This window comes from Panthera leo, chromosome B4, assembly GCF_018350215.1.
Source record: "Panthera leo isolate Ple1 chromosome B4, P.leo_Ple1_pat1.1, whole genome shotgun sequence".
Lineage (NCBI taxonomy): Eukaryota > Metazoa > Chordata > Mammalia > Carnivora > Felidae > Panthera > Panthera leo.
In genome coordinates, this window is record NC_056685.1 from 59308661 (window position 1) to 59332021 (window position 23361).

At 42.7% G+C, this 23361-nt stretch overlaps 1 protein-coding gene across 2 annotated transcripts in view; it reads right to left on the minus strand.

The window, feature by feature from the left end:
* Positions 1–1322: 1322 nt before the first annotated feature.
* Positions 1323–23361, minus strand: part of ITPR2 (inositol 1,4,5-trisphosphate receptor type 2) — a 485618-nt gene continuing 463579 nt past the window's right edge. For both annotated transcript variants that reach the window (XM_042946117.1, XM_042946116.1), the window contains exons 56-57: positions 2220–2381; positions 1323–1483 (exon numbers count right to left, since the gene is read on the minus strand). In XM_042946117.1, coding sequence (XP_042802051.1) covers positions 1397–1483; positions 2220–2381 — 249 coding nt within the window. In that variant the 3' untranslated portion in view covers positions 1323–1396. The remainder of the gene's footprint in view (positions 1484–2219; positions 2382–23361) is intronic.

Genomic DNA, 23361 nt, shown 5'->3' on the forward strand with positions numbered 1-23361 from the left:
AGTTTAAATGACAACCATTCAAATGCTTCAAAATGGTCATAGCAAACCCCATCCAGACCTTAAACCTTGGCGGTAAAAACTTGAGAGTTTAAAGACTCTGGAGAGAATTGTTTGTTCCTATGGGGGCAGGGACCAGAGATCAACTTGCAAAGCATCTCCCAGAGTCTGGTGTCCTGTGCTTTCATTACCGTCAGTTTGCTTTAACATTCTAAATGTATAGTCTCAAAAAATATTACGAGCACGGCAGGTTATTTTCTCCCTCCACAAATCCTGGTTGCATAATTTAACATAGAAACAATTTGGGGAAGAGATTATTATCTTTCTACATGTTGAAAAGCTCTTACTGATACAGTTTAAAACGTGCAATTGAAATGCTGCATTTTCTTGGGCATTCAATAAATTTCTTAGTTTTTTTTTCCTAACTGCAGAAATAGGATAAATAAAACCACTCAGTTCCTTAAGCACAGCAAACATGAATCAAAAGCTTTTACTCCTTATTTATAAAAGGAAATGTGACCATCATAAGTTTCTCAATATTCCCTGTCACCTTTAAGCACTTTCATTTATTATTCTCAATATATTTTAATAGCATACATAGGTTCACAAAAATTCCTCCCTGGGGCTTCCTGTCAGCTTTTACTTCCCCCAGTCTTTAAAAAGCTTACACTATACATGACGTAAAACACATTTTGAGCAGGTTATATGAAAATCCCCTTTTGTGCTCCACATCGACAGAGCCCCTCCGAATCTCAGAGAAAGCAACCACATCTCAGTTGTGCTGTCAGCATGAGGGGCGGAAGCTCCAAAGCACGATGTTCGTGGAGCTGTAAATACATTGTGTCGCATGTGATAGATAAGAGAATTGCCCCGTGACAGCTACGGTTTGGAAGCATTAACATTTTTCTTTGCAACCCTCATTTTTAATCTTTTCCATTATTTTCCTTAGTAAAATGCAGCCCCCAGAGTCTGAATACCTGTATCACTAGCCTCTATGCCATGATGAAAAGAAAGAAGTCCCAACCAACCATGATGAAGGTTGCAGTCAGTATTTAAGACAAAACAGACTCCCTCGCTGATTTAGCAAAAGGTAGTTCTCTCTGCGCCACACCCCACCCCTTTCCACCCTGCCTCCCGTCCCCTCTGCTTCCATGTGAGCAAGCTACTTGGAGTTACATTAAGAATGCGTGATGTGTGCTTTCCAGCTTTTAAGTTTGGTCTCCTCAACCATGAAAACAGTTATAAATTGTTCTCAGAGCTAAACCACTCCACATCTTGGCACTTGGTTGTTTTTAACTTTCAACAATAGGCACTGTTCACTCCCCTCCATCTCAGTTCTTTATTCAGTGATCAGGCAGGACACTGATGAAAGGCTAGTCACGGCTTCCCCCCCATGGTATCAGTGTGGTGGCATGTGATGATTCACATGGGGTGTGTTTGATCCGAGAAAGCCCAGTCTCTGCTTATTCTTCCTTTGTTCTGTCATCTGGGGGAAAAGAGAGAGTGTGTTCAGCTCATTTTCTCACTTTTCCCCAGTGCTGGTGGGCTGCACAACTTGGGGGTAAATTTCCCAAGCACCTACAGTCTGTGTCTGGCATCATATAGAATCTATTTATCTTTAAAAAAGGGAAAATGTTTTTTTTTTAAGTGAATTTCCACAAGCAGAAAATAAGCAAACCCCTCTCTGTGGTTAAAAACAGGAACCATGGTTCTTTTAGAGCGGCTCTTTGCTTGTCAGACAATCGTCACCGTCAGCCTAGTCTTTTTAATAGCTACCACAGTTACTTTTGATAGTATTTTTACTACCACTAATAATTTTACGCGATGAAAGGGTTGATTATAGCATTGAAATGACAGATTCTGAAGATGATCTGCCGTTCCGATGTATTTAGTAATGGCTAGGATGGCACAAAATGCCAGTTTCTATCAAAAAATGCAAAGAGGCCCTTGTACTTTGGCGTTTACTCCTCTCCCCCACTTCCATGGGTGCAGAAGGGGCACACAGGTGGTAATGGGACAAATGGAAGCCTCTACTTGCGGGGATGTGGTTCATACAGCACAGTGTGAGGGTTCCTCATTGGAATTTACAGTTCCCTGTGAATAACAATCTGGCCCCCAGGAGTGTCCAGGTCTCTCCACACTCCCCTCACTGCCCTTCACTCAATGGTGGTGAATGATTCAAGCTCACCCAGCTCTAGCCCCGGCTCCCTGAGCACACTGACCTGCTCCTTGAGCTCTGCTAGCTGACCAGACAGCTGTTTGACCAGACTCATGGTGGATTCCAACTTCTCCTGCAGGTTCCGAATCTCATTTTGCTCGCTGTCACCTTCATTGCTGACGAGGGACATGGCTCGCATCCGAGGAAACCAGTCTAAATTCTTCTCCTAAAAGCAAATACGTGTTCAAGAACAAGGGAGTGATGGAAGGGAGCCTACAGTTCTGTAAAGAAGGTTTATAGGTGTTCATTAGTGTTAACATTTATTTTTTTAAGTTTATTTATTTATTTTGAGAGACATGGAGACAGCACCAGTAGGGGAGGGGCAGAGAGAGAGGGAGACAGAGAATCCTGAGCAGGCTCTGCACTGTCAGTGTGGAGCCGGGCGTGGGGCTCAAACTCCTAAAACCATGAGATCATGACAGTAGGTGAAACCAAGAGTCAGATGCTTAACCAACCGAGCCACCCAGGCGCCCCAGTATTAACATTTAGATCAAAGTTTCTTAGTATTCAAAGCAAAAGTTACTCTTTCTGGCCAGGCCTGCTGGTGGGAATGAAGTGAGGGTTAAACATTGGTTTTCATGAGCTGGGGGAAGATTTTAAATATTGGCTCCAACTTCCTACAGGCTCCCACAAAGGTCCCAGATAAAGCATTTAGAACAGCACCCCGATCCCAGAGGGCATTCAGTGAATCCTGACGAATGATGAGGTAGGGTCAGGAGGCTGAGGACAACAGATCCAAGTACGTGTGGGTACTGCAGGCATAAGCTGTTTCTCCTCCCCCGGCACGGGAGAGAGAGGGGCGGCAGGATAGGAGGGTGGTAAAAGAAATGTTTCGGTTCCAGCCACCCATGCTGAACTGGTTTACCCCCCACTTCCCCAAGACGGGCTCTGAGCTCCACTCAGGCAAGAAGGAAGTGGAAGGGCATGGCCCTGGGTTGTTCTGTCTGCTCCCTCTGGAAACATTTTATTACAGTGAGGATGAGGTTTCAGAGTTACACTTCCCCAGAGGGCAATAGCTGGTACCACTTCTGTTTTTCTAGGCAGACTGGGTGTAGGGGTGTGAGTATGTGTGCGGCCCTCTACTGCTGCAGAAACGAGTAGTTAACCAGATGCCCAGCTCTCTTGACAACTCGCTTGCTTAATGTCATAGAATCACTGTGCATTACTTAGATTACACTTTTCAAGGCTCAAAAGAGCTTGCAAGGTAAATCATATTTGCCCCACTTTACAGATGAGCCGCCCCAACAATTTAACACCCATTGGACGAGCTAGGCAATGGCCGAGCTAGGATCTGAAGCCAGGTGAGCCTTTCTTTCCACCACCAACTGGGTATGCCAACCTGCATTGCGATTCACCTACCTGTTTCTCCAGGTAACCTCCCAACATCCCTGGCAGTGATCTTCCTGCTTAAGATCACTTCCACTTTAGAAAAGCCCACCTCAGTGGCTGCCAGGACTTCTGCCTGGCCAATCACTAGAATGAGGGTCAAAAAAGTACTTTACCCGCCTGAGGAAAGGTTCAACTTATCTCTGCCCTTCTGTTTCAGTCTCGTCTACCACTTTGTAGCTATTGTCACTACCGGGAAAACAGCAAGTTCTTTATAGTTCCCTACCCCCAATATAATGAAAGGACAGATAAAAAATTAAAGATAAACATATCAAAAAGTTTTAAACTGAATTTACACAGCTGTAGCTAATTAGCATTTCAAAGGAGAATGGTAACATACTGGAGTGCACAGTGACAGCCAAATTCATTCATTCAAGCGATCCTTCCAACATCTATCTATCGCCCAGGATTTAGAGGTGAAAATCAGATAAGACAATATGTCTGCTCCAAGGGGCTTCTGGCTTAGGACAGGCTTCCGTGAAAAGGAGACTGTGCATTATGCACATCAGAATCCTCTGGGGTTGCTTGTTAACATTGCAGATTTCAATCCCACTACCTCTTTCCAAATCAGAACCTCTTTGGGGATGTGCAGGATTCCTGTGTGGACCAAAGTTTAAGAACCCTGGTCACTGGAGACAAATAAGATGAATGAGAACACCTGGAGTAGTGGCGGGGTAGGAAGATGGCCCGAAGGGGAAAGGTTTGAAGTAGCTATTGTGGGAAACAGGAAGAAGAGCCAAATGCAGGCCCATTCCGTGCTTGTAGGGCAGGATGGATGGCCTAGCAGACTGTGACCCCCACAAAAACCATTGTTTACCAACAGCCCGGGTGGATGTGTATCTGAGACAGAGAGCCAGACTGATACAGGATGGTGTGTCCAGTATCAGAAAGACAAAGGTATAGGGAAGCTATAAATGTCAGCGAGGGGCTGGCTGGAGTGAGGGACATCAGTGTGTGGCCTGGTAGGCAGGATGGAGAAGAACAGACCTGGGCCCAACTGCTCTGTAAGCACTCAGTCCTTTCAACAATCCCCTTAACTTCAGTTCTCTTATTATTTAATATCTATATTCTCTGCAGTATCATCTACTGTTGGAGCTTTATAGATGAGGAAACTGAGGTTAGCAAATGGCTTAGCTGGGACCCCAACCCAGACCTGTCTGCCACGAGGCAGCTCTCTTGGCAAGACAGAAGGTGGAACGATAACATTTAAGATTCTGAATGTAGGGGCGCCTGGGTGGCTCAGTCAGTTAAGCGTCTGACTTTGGCTCAGGTCATGATATCACGGTCCGTGAGTTCGAGCCCCGCATTGGGCTCTGTGCTGACAGCTCAGAGCCTGGAGCCTGCTTTGGATTCTGTGTCTCCCTCTCTCTCTGACCCTCCCCCATTCATGCTCTGTCTCTCTCTGTCTCAAAAATAAATAAACATGAAAAAAAAATGTAAAAAAAAGATTCTGAATGTAGAACGACTTCAGGAAATGAAGATTTTAGGATGAGAGTGCTTTAAACCTGCTAGAGTATCAGCAAACTGGGGGAGTTAGTATTTAATGGATATAGAGTTTTAGTTGGGGAAGATGCAAATTCTCTGCAGAGGGACATAGTGACAGTTGCATAGCAATGGGAATGTACTTAATGCTGTAAAACTGTATGCTTAAAAGGGTTAAACTGGTAAATTTCATATTATGTGTATTTTACTACATTTTTTTGAAATTGCTGGATTTGCAGGGGCTGATCTTTAGGATGAATTGTGTGCAAAGTCCCTGAAGTCATCCTGAAGGAGGTCACTAGTTGGGTGGATGAAGAGGCTGTGGGTGGCCAAGGGCCAAAATCTGGTCCCAGATATGACCAGGAGCTACTAGAAGGCAGTGACGGGAAAGGCTTGAAAAAGAACATTTTCACGTGAAGGTGAAGATGTGATGGCTTCTCAGTGAAGGGAAACACAGTCTGCTGACCCTCTTGCAGGGCTCTCAGTATGGAGGGGTTGGGGAAAGAGGCAGCTGCCACCAAGTGGGCTAAAAGACAAGGGGCGGTCTTGGGAGAGCCAAGAAGGCAGCATTCTGGGATGCAAGAGGTGGTCTGTACCATGACAGGGTTTCAGGGCAGGGGACAGGGCAGTTGATGGGCCAGAGGGCTGGAGAGCCTCAGACGGCTGGGCCTGGAGCGAGAAGGTCCCAGCTGACATGGTGATACCCAGGGTCGGGATGGTGGAAGCATCAACTTCCAGAAAATTTCCGAAACAGAAGCACACCATTGCTCCGAGGCTTAGCAGACTGCAGAACATCTTCAGAGAACATAGGTGAGACTCTGAAGCCACCTTCGAACAAATCCTATCACAGGTGTCCCGGGGCCGGGACTCCCTCTCCCTACACTCTCTTTCTTCACCTGTTGTTTTGTCCATCCATTCATTCACTAATTCTTCCTATGTTGACCATGTCTGTGTTGGGCACTGGCGAAACCATGGTAAGTGAGAACCTCATGGTCCCTGTGTTCGTGGAGCTGGTACTCCAGGTGGAGAGTAAGGCTTCAGCCAAATGCTGATGAAAGCCACGGACAGCTCGTGCTTACAGGCCCTGTGCTCCTTTCTTGGAGTCCCATGAAGCTGTTCTTTTCGAATCCCCTTCTGGTCCTCCTCCTCTTTCTTTCTCTTTCTGCTTGTTTCTTTCTCCATTTTTGTCTGGGTGCTGGTGTCTCCATCTATTCTCTCCCACTTCTGTGATTGTTGTTTCATTCTAGCCTTCCTCTCTACATCAACTGACCACAAACTGAAACTAAAAGATCATGTGTGATTAAGACTTTTTTCAATATTGAATGCTTTGTGGACCCTTTTCTTAATTTTTAAGGAGCCCGACTTAAGTGGTTTACATCTCTCACTAAAACCGAAAAAATAACCAAGTTAAATTGTTTTCTGTCCTCTTTTTACAACTGAAGCCAGTCTTTTAAAAATAATTTTCACAACTGATGTTTCTTCAAATTAATGAGGGAAGTACATTTTTTTTCACCAAAATAACTCAAGTACAATAGTGTTCTCAGAGTAAATCCTGCATAAGCTTTTTTGTCAAAAGTGGATCCTAAGGTCCCTCTCTCTGCTCTAATGGCAGATAGAGCAGCTTCCATGGAAGGCTCGGACCAAGGAGGGTGAGACTCTGGATATTCACCTGAGCCAGAGCCGCAGGACAGACACACGGAACAGGACACCACTTCCTTACTGCGCTAACTTGTAATGTGTCCGCCATCTAACAAAGCAGCTTGACTTGATTCGTTATTTCTCAGTTACTCATATGTGCTATGTACATCTTGTGATCATGCACATGATTAGTACATTCCCATGTTGACTTTTGTTAGTCAATATGAAATCATTTCCTTCTTTCACCAGGAATGAAAATATTTGACCACAGGGTAGCATAAAGCAGATTAACTGTTAGATTCTGTGGTTACAATGTATGAACTTGGTAACTGGGTGAGTGGAAACTCAGAGCTTCTTGAGGGTTCTAAAATGCAAAGCTCAGAAATGAACTAGTCACGTCTCTGAGAAAGGACTCACGGAGCATGCCAGCCCCCACCCTCTAGCTATCCCTACATTCTAAAAATAATGAATCTTTCTAGGTGACTAGAAATGTAAGAATCTTTCAAAATAGTACTTCCAACAGTCAGAGCCATTGGACTTATTTACTTGTGTAGTTATTCAATAACATGATTAGGGTGTCAGTGTCCCTCAAGGCTTGCTGTGCTATTCTTACATTTAGTTCTTCAGAGTGATAGCCCCATTTGTGTGAAAGAGGCAATGTGGTATAATGGAAAGAGCACTGACCTAAGACTCAGAACACCTGGTTTTGGTTTTAGCTCAGCCCCAAGCCAGCTCTGTGATACAAAGGGAGGGGGGCCTTACTCTCTGAGTCCCAGTTTCCTCATCTGTAAGACTAGAATGATACCCCAGGTCATCTCTATGTCCCCTCCGGCTCAGCATTCTGTGAGCTAGGAATTCAAGGAAAGCTTTACAACTCAAAGTGCTGAGACAAGCCTTGAGCTCGCCAAGTGAGCAAACAGAAACATTTCAGCTAGACGCAACCTTGAAACCACATAACCCAAGCTCAGCATATTATAGTTGCCCAGGCTGAAACCTAGAAAGTTTAGGTTTCCTTGAGGTCTTATATACAGTGACAGATGTCCCTGCACTTGATTGCCCCTTCTGGACAAGCTTCTCCACATTACGTACTGGGATAGATTTTATATAATCTATCCCCGTTGATGCTTAATCGGCCACAGACTCAAGGACATGTAAGATTGTGATGATTTCTCTCCACATCCTAGTGAGATTAAGAAGTAATGTGAGGGGCGCCTGGGTGGCTCAGTCAGTTAAGTGTCCTACTCTTGATTTCGACTTAGGTCATGATCTCACAGTTCGTGAGCTGATCTCACGGGCTCTGCACTGATGGTGTGGAGCCTGCTTGGGATTCTCTCTGCCTCTCTCTCTCTCTCTCTCTCTCTGTCAAAAAATAAATAAACTAAAAAAAAAGAAGAAGAAGAAGAAGAAGTAATGTGACTGATTTCAGTGAGCCAAGTTTTGGTGAAGTTGCCTTATGTGTTTTTAGCTCTACTAGGTACACATTCAAAGTTGCCAGCTGGTAAACTGAATAGAAAGCAAGGGTATATTCTATCCACACCATAGTTATAGATCCCACTTGTTGGCTGCCTAGCAAGTGTCAGGCACTTTAGCCATGCTATGGCCAATAACCACAACAACTCCATAAGTTAGAGATTGTTACCATGCCCGTTTTACAGACGACAACACTGAGGCAGGAAAAGGATCAGTTACTTGCTCGAGGTCACACAGATGGAAAGTGCCTGGGCCAGGCCTTGGCCTCCACCCTGTGCTACTGGAAATCTCATGTTCCTTTCAATACACGGGACTATTTCTCTACATCTAACAGAGCGGTCAGTGCTTAGCTTCTGACATTGCCAAGGAAAACGGACTACAGTGAGAATATAATAACTTGCACCCCTTGGTTGCCTCTGAAGCCTGCTAAAGGCTTACTTATTGAACGTGAGAAACACAAATTCTTTAGGGAGGGCATCAGATCCATATGCAGATACTTGATGACAATGCATCAATGCTTGACATTCACAGCGATTTGCTGAGTGCTCTAAAATACTGCTAACGAGGGGTAACACACTGAACATACCACGTACTGTATTGTATTATGATGGGGTACCAATAAATCATCTCATACAGCCCTGTTTCCACTTTCTCTGCTGAATGTGCTGTCCCAAGACCATGTTTGCTAAGGTCTTGCTTCTTCCCATCTCTCTCTCTTCTAAGCCTCATGTTTATACTGCATTTTCCGATCTGCAATCATTTACGATGGCTCCTAAGCTGACAAGTGTAACCATTTCCCCAAAGCCTCAGTATGACCCCCTGCATTCCTCTCTTTGCCTTCTGGTTTGAAGATGTCAGCAGAAATGGCTCTCCAAAGGAACACTAGCAATGCAAATACTACTGACTTACTGGAAGTAAGTCGGAAGGTCCCTGAGGGAAAGGCACCATTGCTGCTTTCCTGGAACTTCAAACCTACAAAAACAACCTGGAACAAGGATTCTTTCTGAAGTGGAAGTAATCATTTTGGCTACAGGGGAGTGCTTCAAGTACTCCATGCCAGTCTCAGCTTAATGACGTAGCAGTGTAGGGCACTTCTCACCCTCTCAGCAACATGGTGACCTTGATGACAGGGTAGGCATTACCTCAAAAACTTAAGGGACACCCAGGACACTGGCATCTGGGTTTCTAGTCTCATTCCCAGTCTTGAATATCCCACCTGCATATGACAAACATTGCTCAATGTAGGCAACAAAAAGGCTGGTTCTCATGGGGGTTCAGAAGAAGGAAGGGTGAGCTGGAAAATATACACTTGTCTGACAAGCTTTAGGAACTGGAGGTGACAGAAAAGATCTAGCTGTATCCTTTGAAGTTACAACACTATTCCTGGATTGGACAAATTTAGAAAAATAACATGTTATGGGACTGGAAGATTCGTTTGCCTGTCCTTATTAACTGTATCTTCCTTCTGTGGCTCTCTGTTTATTCTGTATCTGTATCTCCCTAAATTCTTCCTCTGCAACTGACGGGTTCTGACAAATGTAACGTAGAGTACCAAATTTGTGTGGTTTGAAAAGTTTTAAATGTGTTAGTTACCCAGAGCAAATCTGTATCGAATGATTTTGCAAAACAACAAAATCTCTTTAGAGTGTCATTGTCAGATGTTCAAATATGTTTAAAATCTAAATGCTCAGATATCAGGTTTGCATTATGTACGTGACAGTGGTTGGAACATTACAAAGCCCTATACAAACATAAAGTATCCTTGGACCGCTGGGGCCATACGTGTACAGGTGTGGGCCCTTACCTTGTGCCTGTGTAAGGCACCTGACAGATGCTCAGTGAGCAACAGCCACTGCTTTCGCTGCTCTGCTCCTGCCTGACCCCCTTCCATGGCATCATCTCCAGGGTGTAGATGCGAAGGGGGCTGCTGGCCTGGGAGCCTGCCAGGAAGTAGTCACTGCTCCGGAAGGCAGGGAGAGAAAAAGGTCCAGTGAAGGAGAGGTGTGTGCTTGTGAAAATGACTTAACAGGGCTGTTTGTCCCAGCAGGGCTGCAGGTTTGGAATCAAAAAGTGACAGGTGGGAGGGACTGGAAGCCGGTCCTATTCTACAGCCCCTCCACCCCCCACCCCCCCCCCGCCTTTTCCTATGCAGCATAGCTGAGGTGGGAGTGGGCATGACCTATGGCCAGTGCAGGGAGAGCAGGGGGTGGGGGTAGCGGGGGTAGCGGGGATGCTCAGCACTGCATCACGGCCTCGCAGGCTCCAGCCTCTGCAGGGGTGGAAGCATGAAGTCCCCTCTCTCTGTGGCTTCCTCACCTCAGGGAGCCAGGGTGAAACAGGGGAGCATGGACCTCCTTGACGGAAAAGCGGGTCAAAACAGTTCAAAAAAGTTTCAAAAAAGTCAAAACAGCTTTACAAAAGCTTGTTAGGAAGAGTGTTAGGCTCTGGAGTTTCAAAGACTCATGGGTCAAGATTTCTGTCATCAGACGTTTCCAGACTGGTGGAGGCACTAGGTAGTGGTAAAGGTAGCAGGTAACGGGGACTGTTCTCCTGCAACGGGCGGGAGGCACTGCAATGCACCAGGCTGACCAGAAAGTCATTCCCTAGGGGGGGGTCTGCATGCCAGATGGTGGGCCTTGGCTATTTAGGAGGTTGAGAGAACTGTGATCTTCAAAGTCCGCCTAACCAGGTAACCTGAAAATGCACCAGTGTTTGAAGAGCAGGGCTCTGGGTGGTGACCTGAAAAACAGGTGAGGATACAGGTGTGATGAGATCCCATCAGTTTAGCTTTGTGCCCGTGGTGGCTAGTGGCTGGTCTCATCACGGACAACAGGCTGGACTGTGAGCAGAGACCTCGGCCCCTGAGAACGTACCTTGTTTCCCATTCCTGTTCCCTATCCTTCCCTCCTTCCCGGCCTCCCTCACAGATTCCTTTTCTCCCTGAGGTTTCCTGAGTCAGTTGCTATTGTTTGCAATGAGGAACCCTGGCTGGTTACAAGCTTCAAGAAATTAACAGGGCCAAGTGCTACTTAACATTGGCCAGTTTTGTCCAGAATAAAGGCTGAGGGCCTTCTCCAAGTCATACAGCAAATTAATTATGACATAATAATTATATTCAGTAGCATATAATTAGATAATAATTATGATATTAATTTTTATGGAATTAAGTAAAAATAATTATCATGGATGGACCCAAAGAATCACGTAGAAGAGTTTTATCAGTGTTAGTGGTAATAGCAACAAATGGGGAATAGTTTAAGTGTCAACAAAGTGGTCAATGATCAAATGTATTATGACACATCACAGTACAGTGAGCTATAGAGCCATTATATTATTTAATGATCCTGGAAAAGATTCATAATAAATATTCTTATGCCTTTCTTTATCATGGAAAATTCCAAATATTAAGTTTGGTGACTAGACTATACACCCATCATCTAGTTTCAATGATTGTTAATTTACAACTAATCTTGTTTTATCTATACCACTTCCAGGTTACTCTCTCTCCAATTATTTTCTGGGCCACCCCCTAGGCCCTCACTTAGTCCTGGATGAACCTCTTGCAAGTAGCAAGGGGACACAAAACAAATGTCAGGTCTCAGTCCCTCTGAAATTCCTCACATTATCTGTCTTCACCTTCCTCAAAGTTGTGTTTCTTTGACTTTGTCATGGACAATCCTCTGACGCGTGGCTTTCTCATCCCCTTCACCCATGTTTATTTGTTCTCCGTACCAGGAGTCACCTTCTAACACACCATATAATATACTGATTTATTGCATGCCATGTCTATGGGCTCTGCTAAAATATGAACTCCATGAAGGCAGGAATTTGTGTCTGCCTTACTCATTCCTCTAGCTCAAGCACTGGGTATGGTAATGGGAATATTTAGTAATTGTCTAGTAAACTGGTCAATGGTTAGTAAATGAACAAGTCCTGGAAGCCTGGTGGGAGCCACCTTGCTCACGCCAGAGGTTAAACCTCTGTGGCACCTCTATAGTTCTCATCAGTGGAGGGGTCAGGGATAAGCTGGATTTGGCATATGATTTTAGGCTGAAATCTCTACCAAGGAGAAGACAGCTAGCGATTTTCATTACCTGGCTGGTATCTGATCTTCATTTTTCTTTTCTTTCTTTTTTAATCTTTATTTATTTTTGATAAAGAAAGAGACACAGAGCATGATTGGGGGAGGGGCAGAGAGTGAGAGGGAGACAGAATCTGAAGCAGTCTCCAGGCTCTGTGCTGACAGCACAGATGCAGGGCTCGAACCCACAAGCTGTGAGATCATGACCTGAGCCAAAGTCAGACGCTTAACTGACTTAGCCACCCAGGCGCCCCTGATCGTCATTTTTCATTAATTATTTTCACATCCTGCATCCAACCATGCCTGATGCTTCAGTTATTGTATATTTATCTCGTCTCCCCTCTCCCTGCCCCTGGCAATCACCAACCTCTTTTCTGTATCTATAAGCTCATGTGTTTTTTTTCTTTTGGTTCCACACAAAAGAAGGATCATTCTGTATTTCTCTCTCTGACTTACTTCATTTAGCATAATGCCCTTGAGGTCCATCCATGTTGTCACTATGGTTTCACTCTTTTTTATGGCTGAATAAAATTTCATTGCATATGTGTATGTGTGGCCTCTCTCCCCCCCCCCCCCCCCACCGTGTGTGTGTGTGTGTGTGTTGTAAAGTAGTGATCCAGTTTCATTCTCTTGCATGTAGCTGTCCAATTTTTTCCAAAACCATTTACTGAAGAGACTGTCCTTTACCCATTATATGTTCTTGGCTCCTTTGTTGCAAATTAATTGACCATATATGCATGGGTTTATTTCTGGACTCTTTCTTCCATTCCATTGATTCATGTGTTTGTTTTTATGCCAGTGCTATACTGTTTTAATTACTATAGCTTTGTAATATAGTTTGAAATCAGGGAGTGTGATGTCTCCAGCCTTGTTATTTTTTCTCAATATTGCTTGGGCTATTTGGGAATTTTTTTGTGTAATTCCATTCAAATTTTAAGATTATTTGTTCTATATCTGTGAAAACTGCCATTGGAATGTTAGTAGGGATTGCACTGAATCTCTAGATTGCTTTGGGCAATATGGATGTTTTTTTTAAAAAAAAATTTTTTTTAACGTTTACTTATTTTTGAGACAGAGAGAGAGAGAGCATGAACAGGGGAGGAGCAGAGAGAGAGGGAGACACAGAATCTGAAACAGGCTCCAGGCTCTGAGCTGTCAGCACAGAGCCCGACGTGGGGCTCGAACCCACCGACCGCGAGATCGTGACCTGAGCCGAAGTCGGACGCTCAACCGACCAAGCCACCCAGGCGCCCCCTGGATGTTTTAATAGTATTCATTCTTCTAATCTGTGAGCACGGAGTATCTTTCCATTTATTTGTGATTGCTTCCATTTCTTTCATTAATGTCTTGTAGTGTTCATTATCTCCTTGATTAAATTTATTCTTTTTGATGCAATTGCAAATGGGATTTTTTAAAATTTCTCTCTGATAGTTCATTATCAGTGTACAGAAACACAACAGAATTTTATGTACTGATTTTGTATCCTGAAACTTTTCTGAATTTGATTTGTTCTAACAGTTTTTTGATGGCGTCTTTAAGATTTTCTATATATAACATCATATCATCTGTAAATAGTGATAGTTTTACTTCTTCCTTTCTAATTTGGATACCGTTTATGCTATTATTGCTTATGGGGCCATCAATTACACAGAGGACAAATTTATGAACTGCTTAGTTTATGAACTTTTGGTTATCCACTTCTGATTTATTCTTATACCTTCCATTTGACAGAACCTGTATGACATGGGCACGTGTCACATATTGTTTGTAAAATGAATAGCTGATTAGGAGTTGTTGCATATGGTACTAATGAATATAGGTAAGCAAGGTAACCTGATTTTTTCAATAAGATATATTATTAGTACAAATTGTTTCTCTTTCTTTTTGTTCTTTACTAATCCAAATCAAAAATCCTTTTTTTTCTCTTTTTCTTCAACATATATTTAATGAGCACCTACAAGGTAGTAAATACTGTTCCAGGTACTGGCTAAAACAGTAAACAGCTCAGAAAGAGTCCTTGACCTTTTCGAGCTTATATTCTAATAGGAGATGAATGATGGAAGGGTGGGGAGATGACAATAAATAAAGATAAATGAAACAAATTCAGATAGGGATAAATACTATGAAGAAAATGATGGCTTGAAAATTATCTTGGTGAAAGCTTGGCTTCTTCTTTGCCAATTTGTATGCCTTTTATTTCCTTTTGTTGTCTAATTGCTAAGGCTAAGACTTCCAGTACTATGTTGAACAACAGTGATGAGAGTGGACATCCCCGTCAATCTTGGGGAAGAGGCCCTTACTGTCAGCTGGGCAGACCATGAAGGCTGCTGTGGGGAGATGATGTCTGATGGATAAGAAGGAAATAGCTTTACACAGAAATGAGGGGACAGAGTTTCAAGCAAAGGAAATCATAATGCAAAGGTCCCAGGGATGAAAACAATGCTGGTGTATTTGAAGAAAAGAAAGATTTGTGTAACAAGAGTGAGGCACCACGTGAGACACAGAGAGTGGTAGGAGGTAAGAAGCCAGATGTGAACAGGCATGAGTTATGGACAGCCCTGTATACAGAGGGAGATACAGGAGGATTTTGGCTCCCAACAGATGAATGGCAATTCCTGGTTTACAGCAAAAATACATACACACATACATTCGTGTACACACACACACAAATACAATAAAACTTTGGCTGCTACATGGAGAATGGACATGGTAGAGACTCTCATTGGGAGACACTGTCTTCAGGTGGGCATTAATGGTGGCTTTGGCAAGAGTGGTAGGAGCGGGGCTACCGGAATAACGTCAGCCAAGAGGGCTTCAAAGTCAGTAAATGGGTGTTTGAAAATGTATACTTGACAGCACCATTTCTTGCAGGATAAGATTGCATTCACAGAGCTTGAAATCTCTCATTAGCATGATTAATGTGAGCAAACAGACTGGATAGTCCAGACTTTAAATGAATTACTGGGCCAGAACCTCAGGGCTCTTTCCCCGGAGAAGAGAACTGGGTCATGCCATTATGTTCCAACAACTATATTCAGCGATACCGTGTTGGTAGCTTGAGATCAGCCACAGTGGGAGTATTGACACCATGGAAAGGGGCAAATGCTACCATCAGGGTTTTCCCGTTACAACCAGAAGTGGTTGTTGCACATTAAAAATCACACTACTGGATTATGTCCTTTACTAAAAGAGATGAGGGAATCCTTAAGGATAGTTTAAATTAAACCACTGACCCAAAGTGATATACCAGATGATCATGGCAGAACCAGCATGACAGTGGAAGTCTCCTAATACACCAAAGACACTCCTTTTCTTAAAGAGTACACTTAATCATGATGAGCAGTGACTAATGCATAGAACTGTTGAATCACTATATAATACACCTGAGACTAATGGAACGCTGTATGTTAACTATACTAGAATTAAAAATAAAAAAACTTAAAAAAAGACTCTTGACCTTAAAATATGCCATGATTTGAATTTACTTTTGTTGACTGGATTCAGGGTTTAATAATCTTCTTTCTGAATCTTTGTTATTCTGTATTTACATAAGTACTTTGGATATTACTCTCCTCGATTATGATAATGAAAAGCATATTTACATCAAGATCATCCTGTTTTTAAAATTAAAAAATCTCAACAATAAAAACAAAAAGTGCAGTTTATATATCCAATATGGTTGGGAAAATGCTGAGTAGCTTGTGCTGGCAGCAGACTCAGAGTGGCCTAGAGAAAGAGAAATCTGAGCATTTGGGGGCTAGGCTCTTAGGGCGGGGTCTGCCCAAACTTTATGATTAGAGTCTGTCTGGATATCGTTATGTGTTCATCTTCTAGAAGCAATCTTAAGAGACAGTTTGGGGTTTCAAGCCATGCTGAGGTTCAAATAACAATTGTTTTGTGCTTTAATCATAAAAATGATAATTTGATTTAGTGCCTGTTTCAGTTAATCTACAAGTTGATAAATTTCCTTCTAAAAGGTCACTCAGAAACGTTTTCCAAGTCTTATCTGATATCTGATATTTTGATAGGACTCCTCCGATATTTCTCTCAAATACAATCATCATATTCATCTCTGTTTTATGTGACTAACTAGTAGAATTAATAATAATAGATTTATATGTAGAGTTCAGAGAATATGTGTCTGTAATTTTCTATATAGTGTCTCTAAGAATGTCTATATAGTCAATGCAAAATATCTATATGGAAAATATTGTATCTAGAGAAAAACAATTTCCCCAAATCTTTTAACACCAGAGTCAAATGCAACAACAAATGAAATTAAAATCTGTCATAACTGCACCGACTACTGTGTGAACTGCATTGCCTTTTTTCTCCTATGTGTGTGTATGGAGCACACATGTTTGTGTCACACAAAGAAATAGGTAAATCTTCTAAAATACTACTTAAATTCCTCCTTTGGGACAATAATAGTAATAACAATAACAGCAACAACAACAACAGCAACAGCAACAACAAAGAATATTCTTTTTGTTCCTTGAGAACATGCTAATGAATGGTCACCAAATCTCAAAACCAACCAGCACAGCTCAGTGCAGAGTGCACCCTGTGGTTATCATAACTACAGAACTTTAACCAGTGTAATTGGATTATACTAAGTTTGTAGCTGGTCTGCTCACCAGCTGATGTTCTTTTACTAGTCCCTCACATTAAGACATTTTCTCAAATTGTTCTTTTAACTTTGGGGCTATATTTAAGTCTTTCCCTTTGTCCTCCAAATGCTCCCCAAGCAGAGGAAAAGAGCTGGTGGTCTGCAAAGTGTTGTGTCCTCTGGGCTAGCAGTATCGGCACTAATTGGGCAATGGTTAGAAATGCAAGTTCTCAGGCCTTACCCCCAGTCCTGCAGAATCAGAAACTCTAAGGTTGGGGCCCCCTGATGTGTGTTTTAACAACCCTCTGGGTGATTCTGAGGTGTACTAAAGTTTGGTAACAACCACTCCAGATAACTCAAGACCTAACCAGTGATACTTTAACATCACTAGTCATTGGATGAAACTTAATGAAAATCCTTAATTGTACTCATGTTACACACTGATGGGATAATCACACAATTTGTTGTCTAAATAGGGATACATCTGAGCATAAAAGGAATGTTATTAAAAATAATGCAGAGACAGGGGCATAACCTGGACCATTATAGTCAAAACTATGGTCCCTCTAGGTTCCATTAAAACCTGAACTATCACTTACGGTATCTGGACCAGTTAGTTAGGAGAATGAAAGAATTCTGTAACAGTATCTGAGTGGTCTTTTATAGATTGAAAATTTCATTTATGTATGTAAATTGCTGAGGACCCTTTTGAGGTACAATCAGCTAGGAAGTCGTTAAGTATTCTGGTCATTGTAAGTTGCCTATAGAAACGCGTTTTGACACATTTCTCATGGAAGTGGTCCATATTTGCCACTCTCATTTCATTATGTCCCATCTCTCTTTTTTTCCCCTTATAAAATGGATGTATATTAGGGCTCTTGGGTGGCTCAGTTGGTTGAGCGCCTGACTCTTGATTTTGGCTCAGGTCAAGATCTCATGGTTCATGAGATCAAGCCCTGAGTTGAGTTCCATACTGATAGCACAGAGACTGCTTGGGATTTTTTCTGTCCCTTCCCAACTCATGCTCCCTCTCAAAATAAATAAGCTTACAAAAATAAAAAAATAAAATGGATGTATGCTAACACTCCCTGAAATTTCTCCTTGATTTCCCTTTTTAGAAAATCCAATTTTTTCCCTTAGACTTTATCATTGCTGGTCTCTTTACCAGCCTCTGAATTGTTTCAAAAGTCCATCACCAAAGAGCTAGGGCATGGTCAGGATAAAGATCTGGAGTGGTTCTTTTGCGTTGACATAACACAGACCTAACAGTAAATTCAAAGTTGGACCAAGATGGTGTACCAGGTTGCACAAATTTTATTCCGAGGCCAAAATTTTCATTAGCATCAAAGAGCTAAAATTTCTTCACTAGATTCTTCAAATAGGACATCATGTGGATTGGAGGATGCTGAATTTAAAACATATGAATTAGGTCTAAATCAATATGCTCTTCTGGGATAGGAGCAAGCAGGTATGATGTCAAAATGGGAATGAACTCCCAGTTAGAGGATAGCTTTCAAGAGTATAGCTGTGACCACTGTCTAGCTGGCTCTGGGACTTGGACCAACTACAGAATGGCACACAGCTTAAAAAGAATTTCACCATGGCCTTCAATGCATCAACTGCTGACTAGCTGAGTCAATGGACCATGTCGTCCTGAACACGGTGAGGAACAGCAGCCATAGGTGATGACACACAACCGTGCCAAGCAGCTGTTACATGGTGAAAAGAAGTGAGGTAATTTCAGGTAGGATGAACAAGAGGGATTACAACAGATGAAGCAGAGCTATGGGCTGCTGGGAATGCAAGCAAGGCTGAAAGAAGAATATAATATACTGTAACTTCAGAGGATGGTGGTTCCTTTTAGATAATGGCTCCTGGCTAATTATAATTACACAATGCCAAGTCACAAAAGGCACAGAGTTTTGGTGAACAGGAATTGCAGCCATGAGCCAGAAAGCAGTTTTACACAAATGCAACGCGGAAACAATAGCTGATCCCACAGTAGGTGCTGTATACCTAATGTTTCATAAACAAAGTCCTCAATTTTTAAAAGTAGGTTATTCAGGTTTGATGCATTTTATCCATGTTTCCCTTTTTGAAACATTTCCCTGATTATTTGTTTTTACAAAGTCAATCTGAGAGAAGACTAAAAAATTCAAACAGATACTAAAGCAATTCTTACATGTAAAACTTGTTTCTGACACATGATGGAGCCAGTCAGATGAAATCATGTAATGCTTGGTTCTGATTGGCTATTGTATACAGGTACTCGGTGCTGTTGAGGACTCAGATGCTGCCCTGAGACATTTTACGATCAATATTGGCTGACTTTGAAATTGCTTCCTGATTTAAGTATATATCTTGACCCCTCAATTAGATGGTGCACATCTTGAGAGTTGAAACCACACACATACACATACACACACACACACACGTTTATGGCACCCATAGCAGCACAAGCTACCCCTAACCTTACATTTTCTCCTCCAGTTTCCTTCTACCTCTGCTGCCTTCCTCCCACTGCTGACTCACCCATTCCCAGATCCATCAGTCTCCTGGCTGGGACAGTTATTGTATACTAAGGGATCAGACCGGTCTTTGTCCCTGGTCCCTATCGGGATACTCCAAGCCCTTGGAATTTTCCCAAATGATAGAAATGTCTTTGTTCTTCACAAGCCCCTTGGATCACACCTGACCAGCTTTAGGATAGGGGATAGTCACCAAAAGACCAAGTGCACATGATTAAAAGGTTGGGACTTGGGGCTCACCTGACCTCGGGGGAGGGGAAGGAGGCTGAAGATTGAGTTCAATCATGTTGCCCATGACTCAACAAATCAGGCTTATGTAAAAAACACCTAATAAAAACCCTAGACACTGGAACTTCTTGGTTGGTAAACACACTGATGTACAGGGAGAGTGACACATCTGGATTCTATGAGGAGAGGGCATGGAAGCTCCCCCCAAACTTTGTCCCATCCATCTCTTCATTTGGCTGGTCCTCCTGGTTTATATCCTTTGTAATAGAACTGTAATTGTGAGAATAATGTTTTCCTGAGTTCTGGGTCTTGGTCTTGTGAATCATTGAACCTGTAGGGATGGTGAGAATCTCTGAATTCATATCTAGTCCATTAGGAATGCAGATGACCTGGGGACACCCAAAGTGTGGTTGGTGTCTGAAGTAAGGGCATTCTTGTTGGGGATCACATCTTCTAACTTACGAGGTTGACACTGGCTCTCAGTGGTTAGTGCCAGAGTTAAGCTGCAGTACTCCTAGTTGGGGCTAAAATGGAATACGTATGTGTTAGAATGGGCACCAACCCTGTTCACTGTCTCTGGTTGTGGGCCCTGTGGCTATCGGCTGCCGGTGGCAAGAAGGGGCAGGGTGCCATGGTAGTGATGGCGAAGGGGCCCTGCAGCCTAGATAAGTGGGCTAGGTGGGCATCTGCTGTTGCTGGTCTGAAATTTAGACATAGTCAACATTCGATTGTAGTGTTGTAAAGAGAAGAGCTACAGAAGACAGAACATACCCAGAGACCTGTAGCTATATACACACTCAGATACAACCACGCAAGGCAGAAGGAAATACGCAGGGTGTGTTTAGGGCAAAAGAATGAAGTCAAAAGGATGCTGTTGGATTGAAATCTTAAATAAGTTCTCTCTTTACCCCCTACCCATCCTGCCTTTGGGGTCAGGAGCAATTGAAAATCGACCAGCTTGTGAATGTTCTGTGGATTAAACTATTTACTCTAGTATGTTCTACCCATTTCCTTGTCAGGAGTGAATTTTGTGTACTACACATAATTAACGTTGAACCCAAAAGTGAAAGCACTGATATATTTTTTAGAATAAATTTTCCTAGTATAAAGTCTAAACCCCTTTCCTAGACTGGGGGGCCTGGCATGATCCTGTCTATCCCTCTCCCTTCTCACATCCTTGGTCACCCTTTGTTGTCTTGCCGGTCCTCTTGTGCAGCCCATTCCTGTCAGAGACTGGCTCTTTCAGGTTCTAAATCTTTCCATGGCTTGCTCACTCACTCCCTTGACAGAGCACCAGCATGGGGAGAGGCAGAGAGAGAGTGAGGGAGAGAGAGAGAGAATCCCAAGCAGGCTCTGTGCCAACAGCACAGAGCCTGACGAGGGGCTTGATCTCACGAACTGTGAGATCATGACCTTAGCCAAAATCAAGAGCTGGACTTTTAGCAAAGTGAGCCACCCAGGCTCCCCAAGTAAGCAGTGATTTAAAAGGGAAGGGTTCGGGGGGCAACTTGGTGGCTCAGTTGGTTGAGTGTCTGACTTTGGCTTAGGTCATGATTGCACGGTTCATGAGTTCGAGCCACACATGGGGCTCACTGCTGTCAGCATGAAGCCTGGAGCCTGCTTCAGATCCTATGTCTCCCTCTCTCTCTGTCCCTCTCCTGCACTTGTGCACACTTTCTCTCCCTCTCTGTCTTTCTCTGTCTCTCTCAAAAATAAATAAACATTAAAAAAATAAAAAGGGAAGGATTTTGGAGGCAGCCCAATCTCTGTCTGAATCTCAGGTTTGCCTCTCATTAGGTGTGTGATCAGAGAAGATTATTATTTAAGTTTCTTTCCCTGAAGATGCAGATAATAATGCTTACCTTTTAGGATTTCTATCAGGATTTGATAAAATGATGGAGAGGAACTAGGGCGATGCCTTTCTTTCGTGGGGAAACAGAGAACAACATGCATAACATGCTTTTGATGGGGGGAGAACAGGATGAGAGTTGGGGCAGGGCAGTGTGGGTGTAGCACGTGGGGACATAAGGTTAGGGGCAAAGAGGACAGAGAGTGGAAGGAGTCATCTGTAACTGGCCTCAGGGGACTACGACTTCCTGAAGTCAACAGGTTTTCAGGGATAAGAGCAAGGAGTCACCTGATGCGAGGTTTTAAATTTTCCCACGTCAGTTGCTATTCGGAAGTTTCAGAGGGTTTTCCCCCCACTGTGCCCCACCTCAAGGCTTAGTAACCTTGTACGAATGAGGAGCCCATTCATTTCTTCCATATCCCCAAGTACAAAGCGTCCACTTTCGAAAACGTAAATTCCTCAAGTCAACTTAGCTTTCAAAATCAACTGCTTGAAAATCACGGGCACACCACCCCAGAATGGGAAAATTCTGTTTTGTTTTGTTTTTTCTCAGTTTCTTTGCAAGAGCAGCCTGTGGTCAGGTTTCCTAGGGGGTGGTGCCCACACAGTCAGAGCTGACCCATTTGTGTATCTGGACTGTTACTCTGAGAGAAAGCTGTGAAGCTTTTTTTCCAGGGTGTTTTAGCCCTTCTGCATTTTACTAAACACACTATTAATCCTCTTTTACTTCCTCCCTTTTCTTTATCTTACCCAACAGGACGCAGAGAACCTCTTCCACACATCAGGTTTATCTCTACCCTCTCCTGTTCTGGCCTCTTTGTCACCTCTTTCCAAGGCCCGCTGTTTTGGAGAAATGATACTGACCTTTAGCTTTGCCTGGTCCCAAAGCCCATGGGCATGCGATGAATTGTGTTAAAGAAACCTTGCCCTTGAAGCCATTTTTGGCTTCGCCATAACTTTGCACTTAAAAATTAGATTATAGGGGATGTCTGCACTTTCGCCCAGTTTGCGGCTTCAGTCTACTGCCAGAGAATGCATGCCTACCTAACTTTGGAGCTGACAAGACTTTTTAATGCCCTGACAAACAAGATTTATTTGGACTTAAAATTTATCACCAGGAATGGAAAATTGATGGTTTTGCCAGTTTTAGTAGCCAAGACTTCCAAGGTCCTGTTGAACTCAAATTTATCCTTAGCTCACCAATTGATGTTCTGCTACATCCTATAAATGTCACTGGGCAGATATGAAATATACTTTTCTTTCTATTAAGATTTTAATGTAATTTGATCACATCTTTGTGTGACAGACATAAGTATTTTTAAAAGATATTATAGTTGTTCACCCCAAAGCTTAATAATTTTTTGGAATCTCGGTCCTTATTTAGAATTTAAAAGAAGGCTACCAATAGTCTCACAATTGTGTTGGGTTGGAAATGGCACTTTCTATTGGAATTATAGCAACATCTATTCAATATTACTTAAGGCATTTGGCTATGATATACATCTCTGGTCATGGTTTATGTATCCTGTGAGATTTAACAATTTTCACACATTTTTGTTCTTCAGAGTAATCTTTGTTACCCTCCCCCGTCCCACTGCTTCATAACTCTTTTTTAATTTGTTGAAAATGTGGGGAATGATTTGGTAATACCACTATATAATGCTGATTGTATTAGTTTAGATTGTGCACAACTACCAACTACTTCTGGAAAAAAGGTAATCTAATTATTTTAACTTAAGATAACAGGTGTCTTTAGGCTAATGTGACATTTATAAAAGAACCCCAAATACATTATTTACTATTCATTTCAAAAGGCTTCTTTCCTAAAGGCATAACCGCAGGATTTTTTAAAGTAACATTTTCCCCAGATGCATT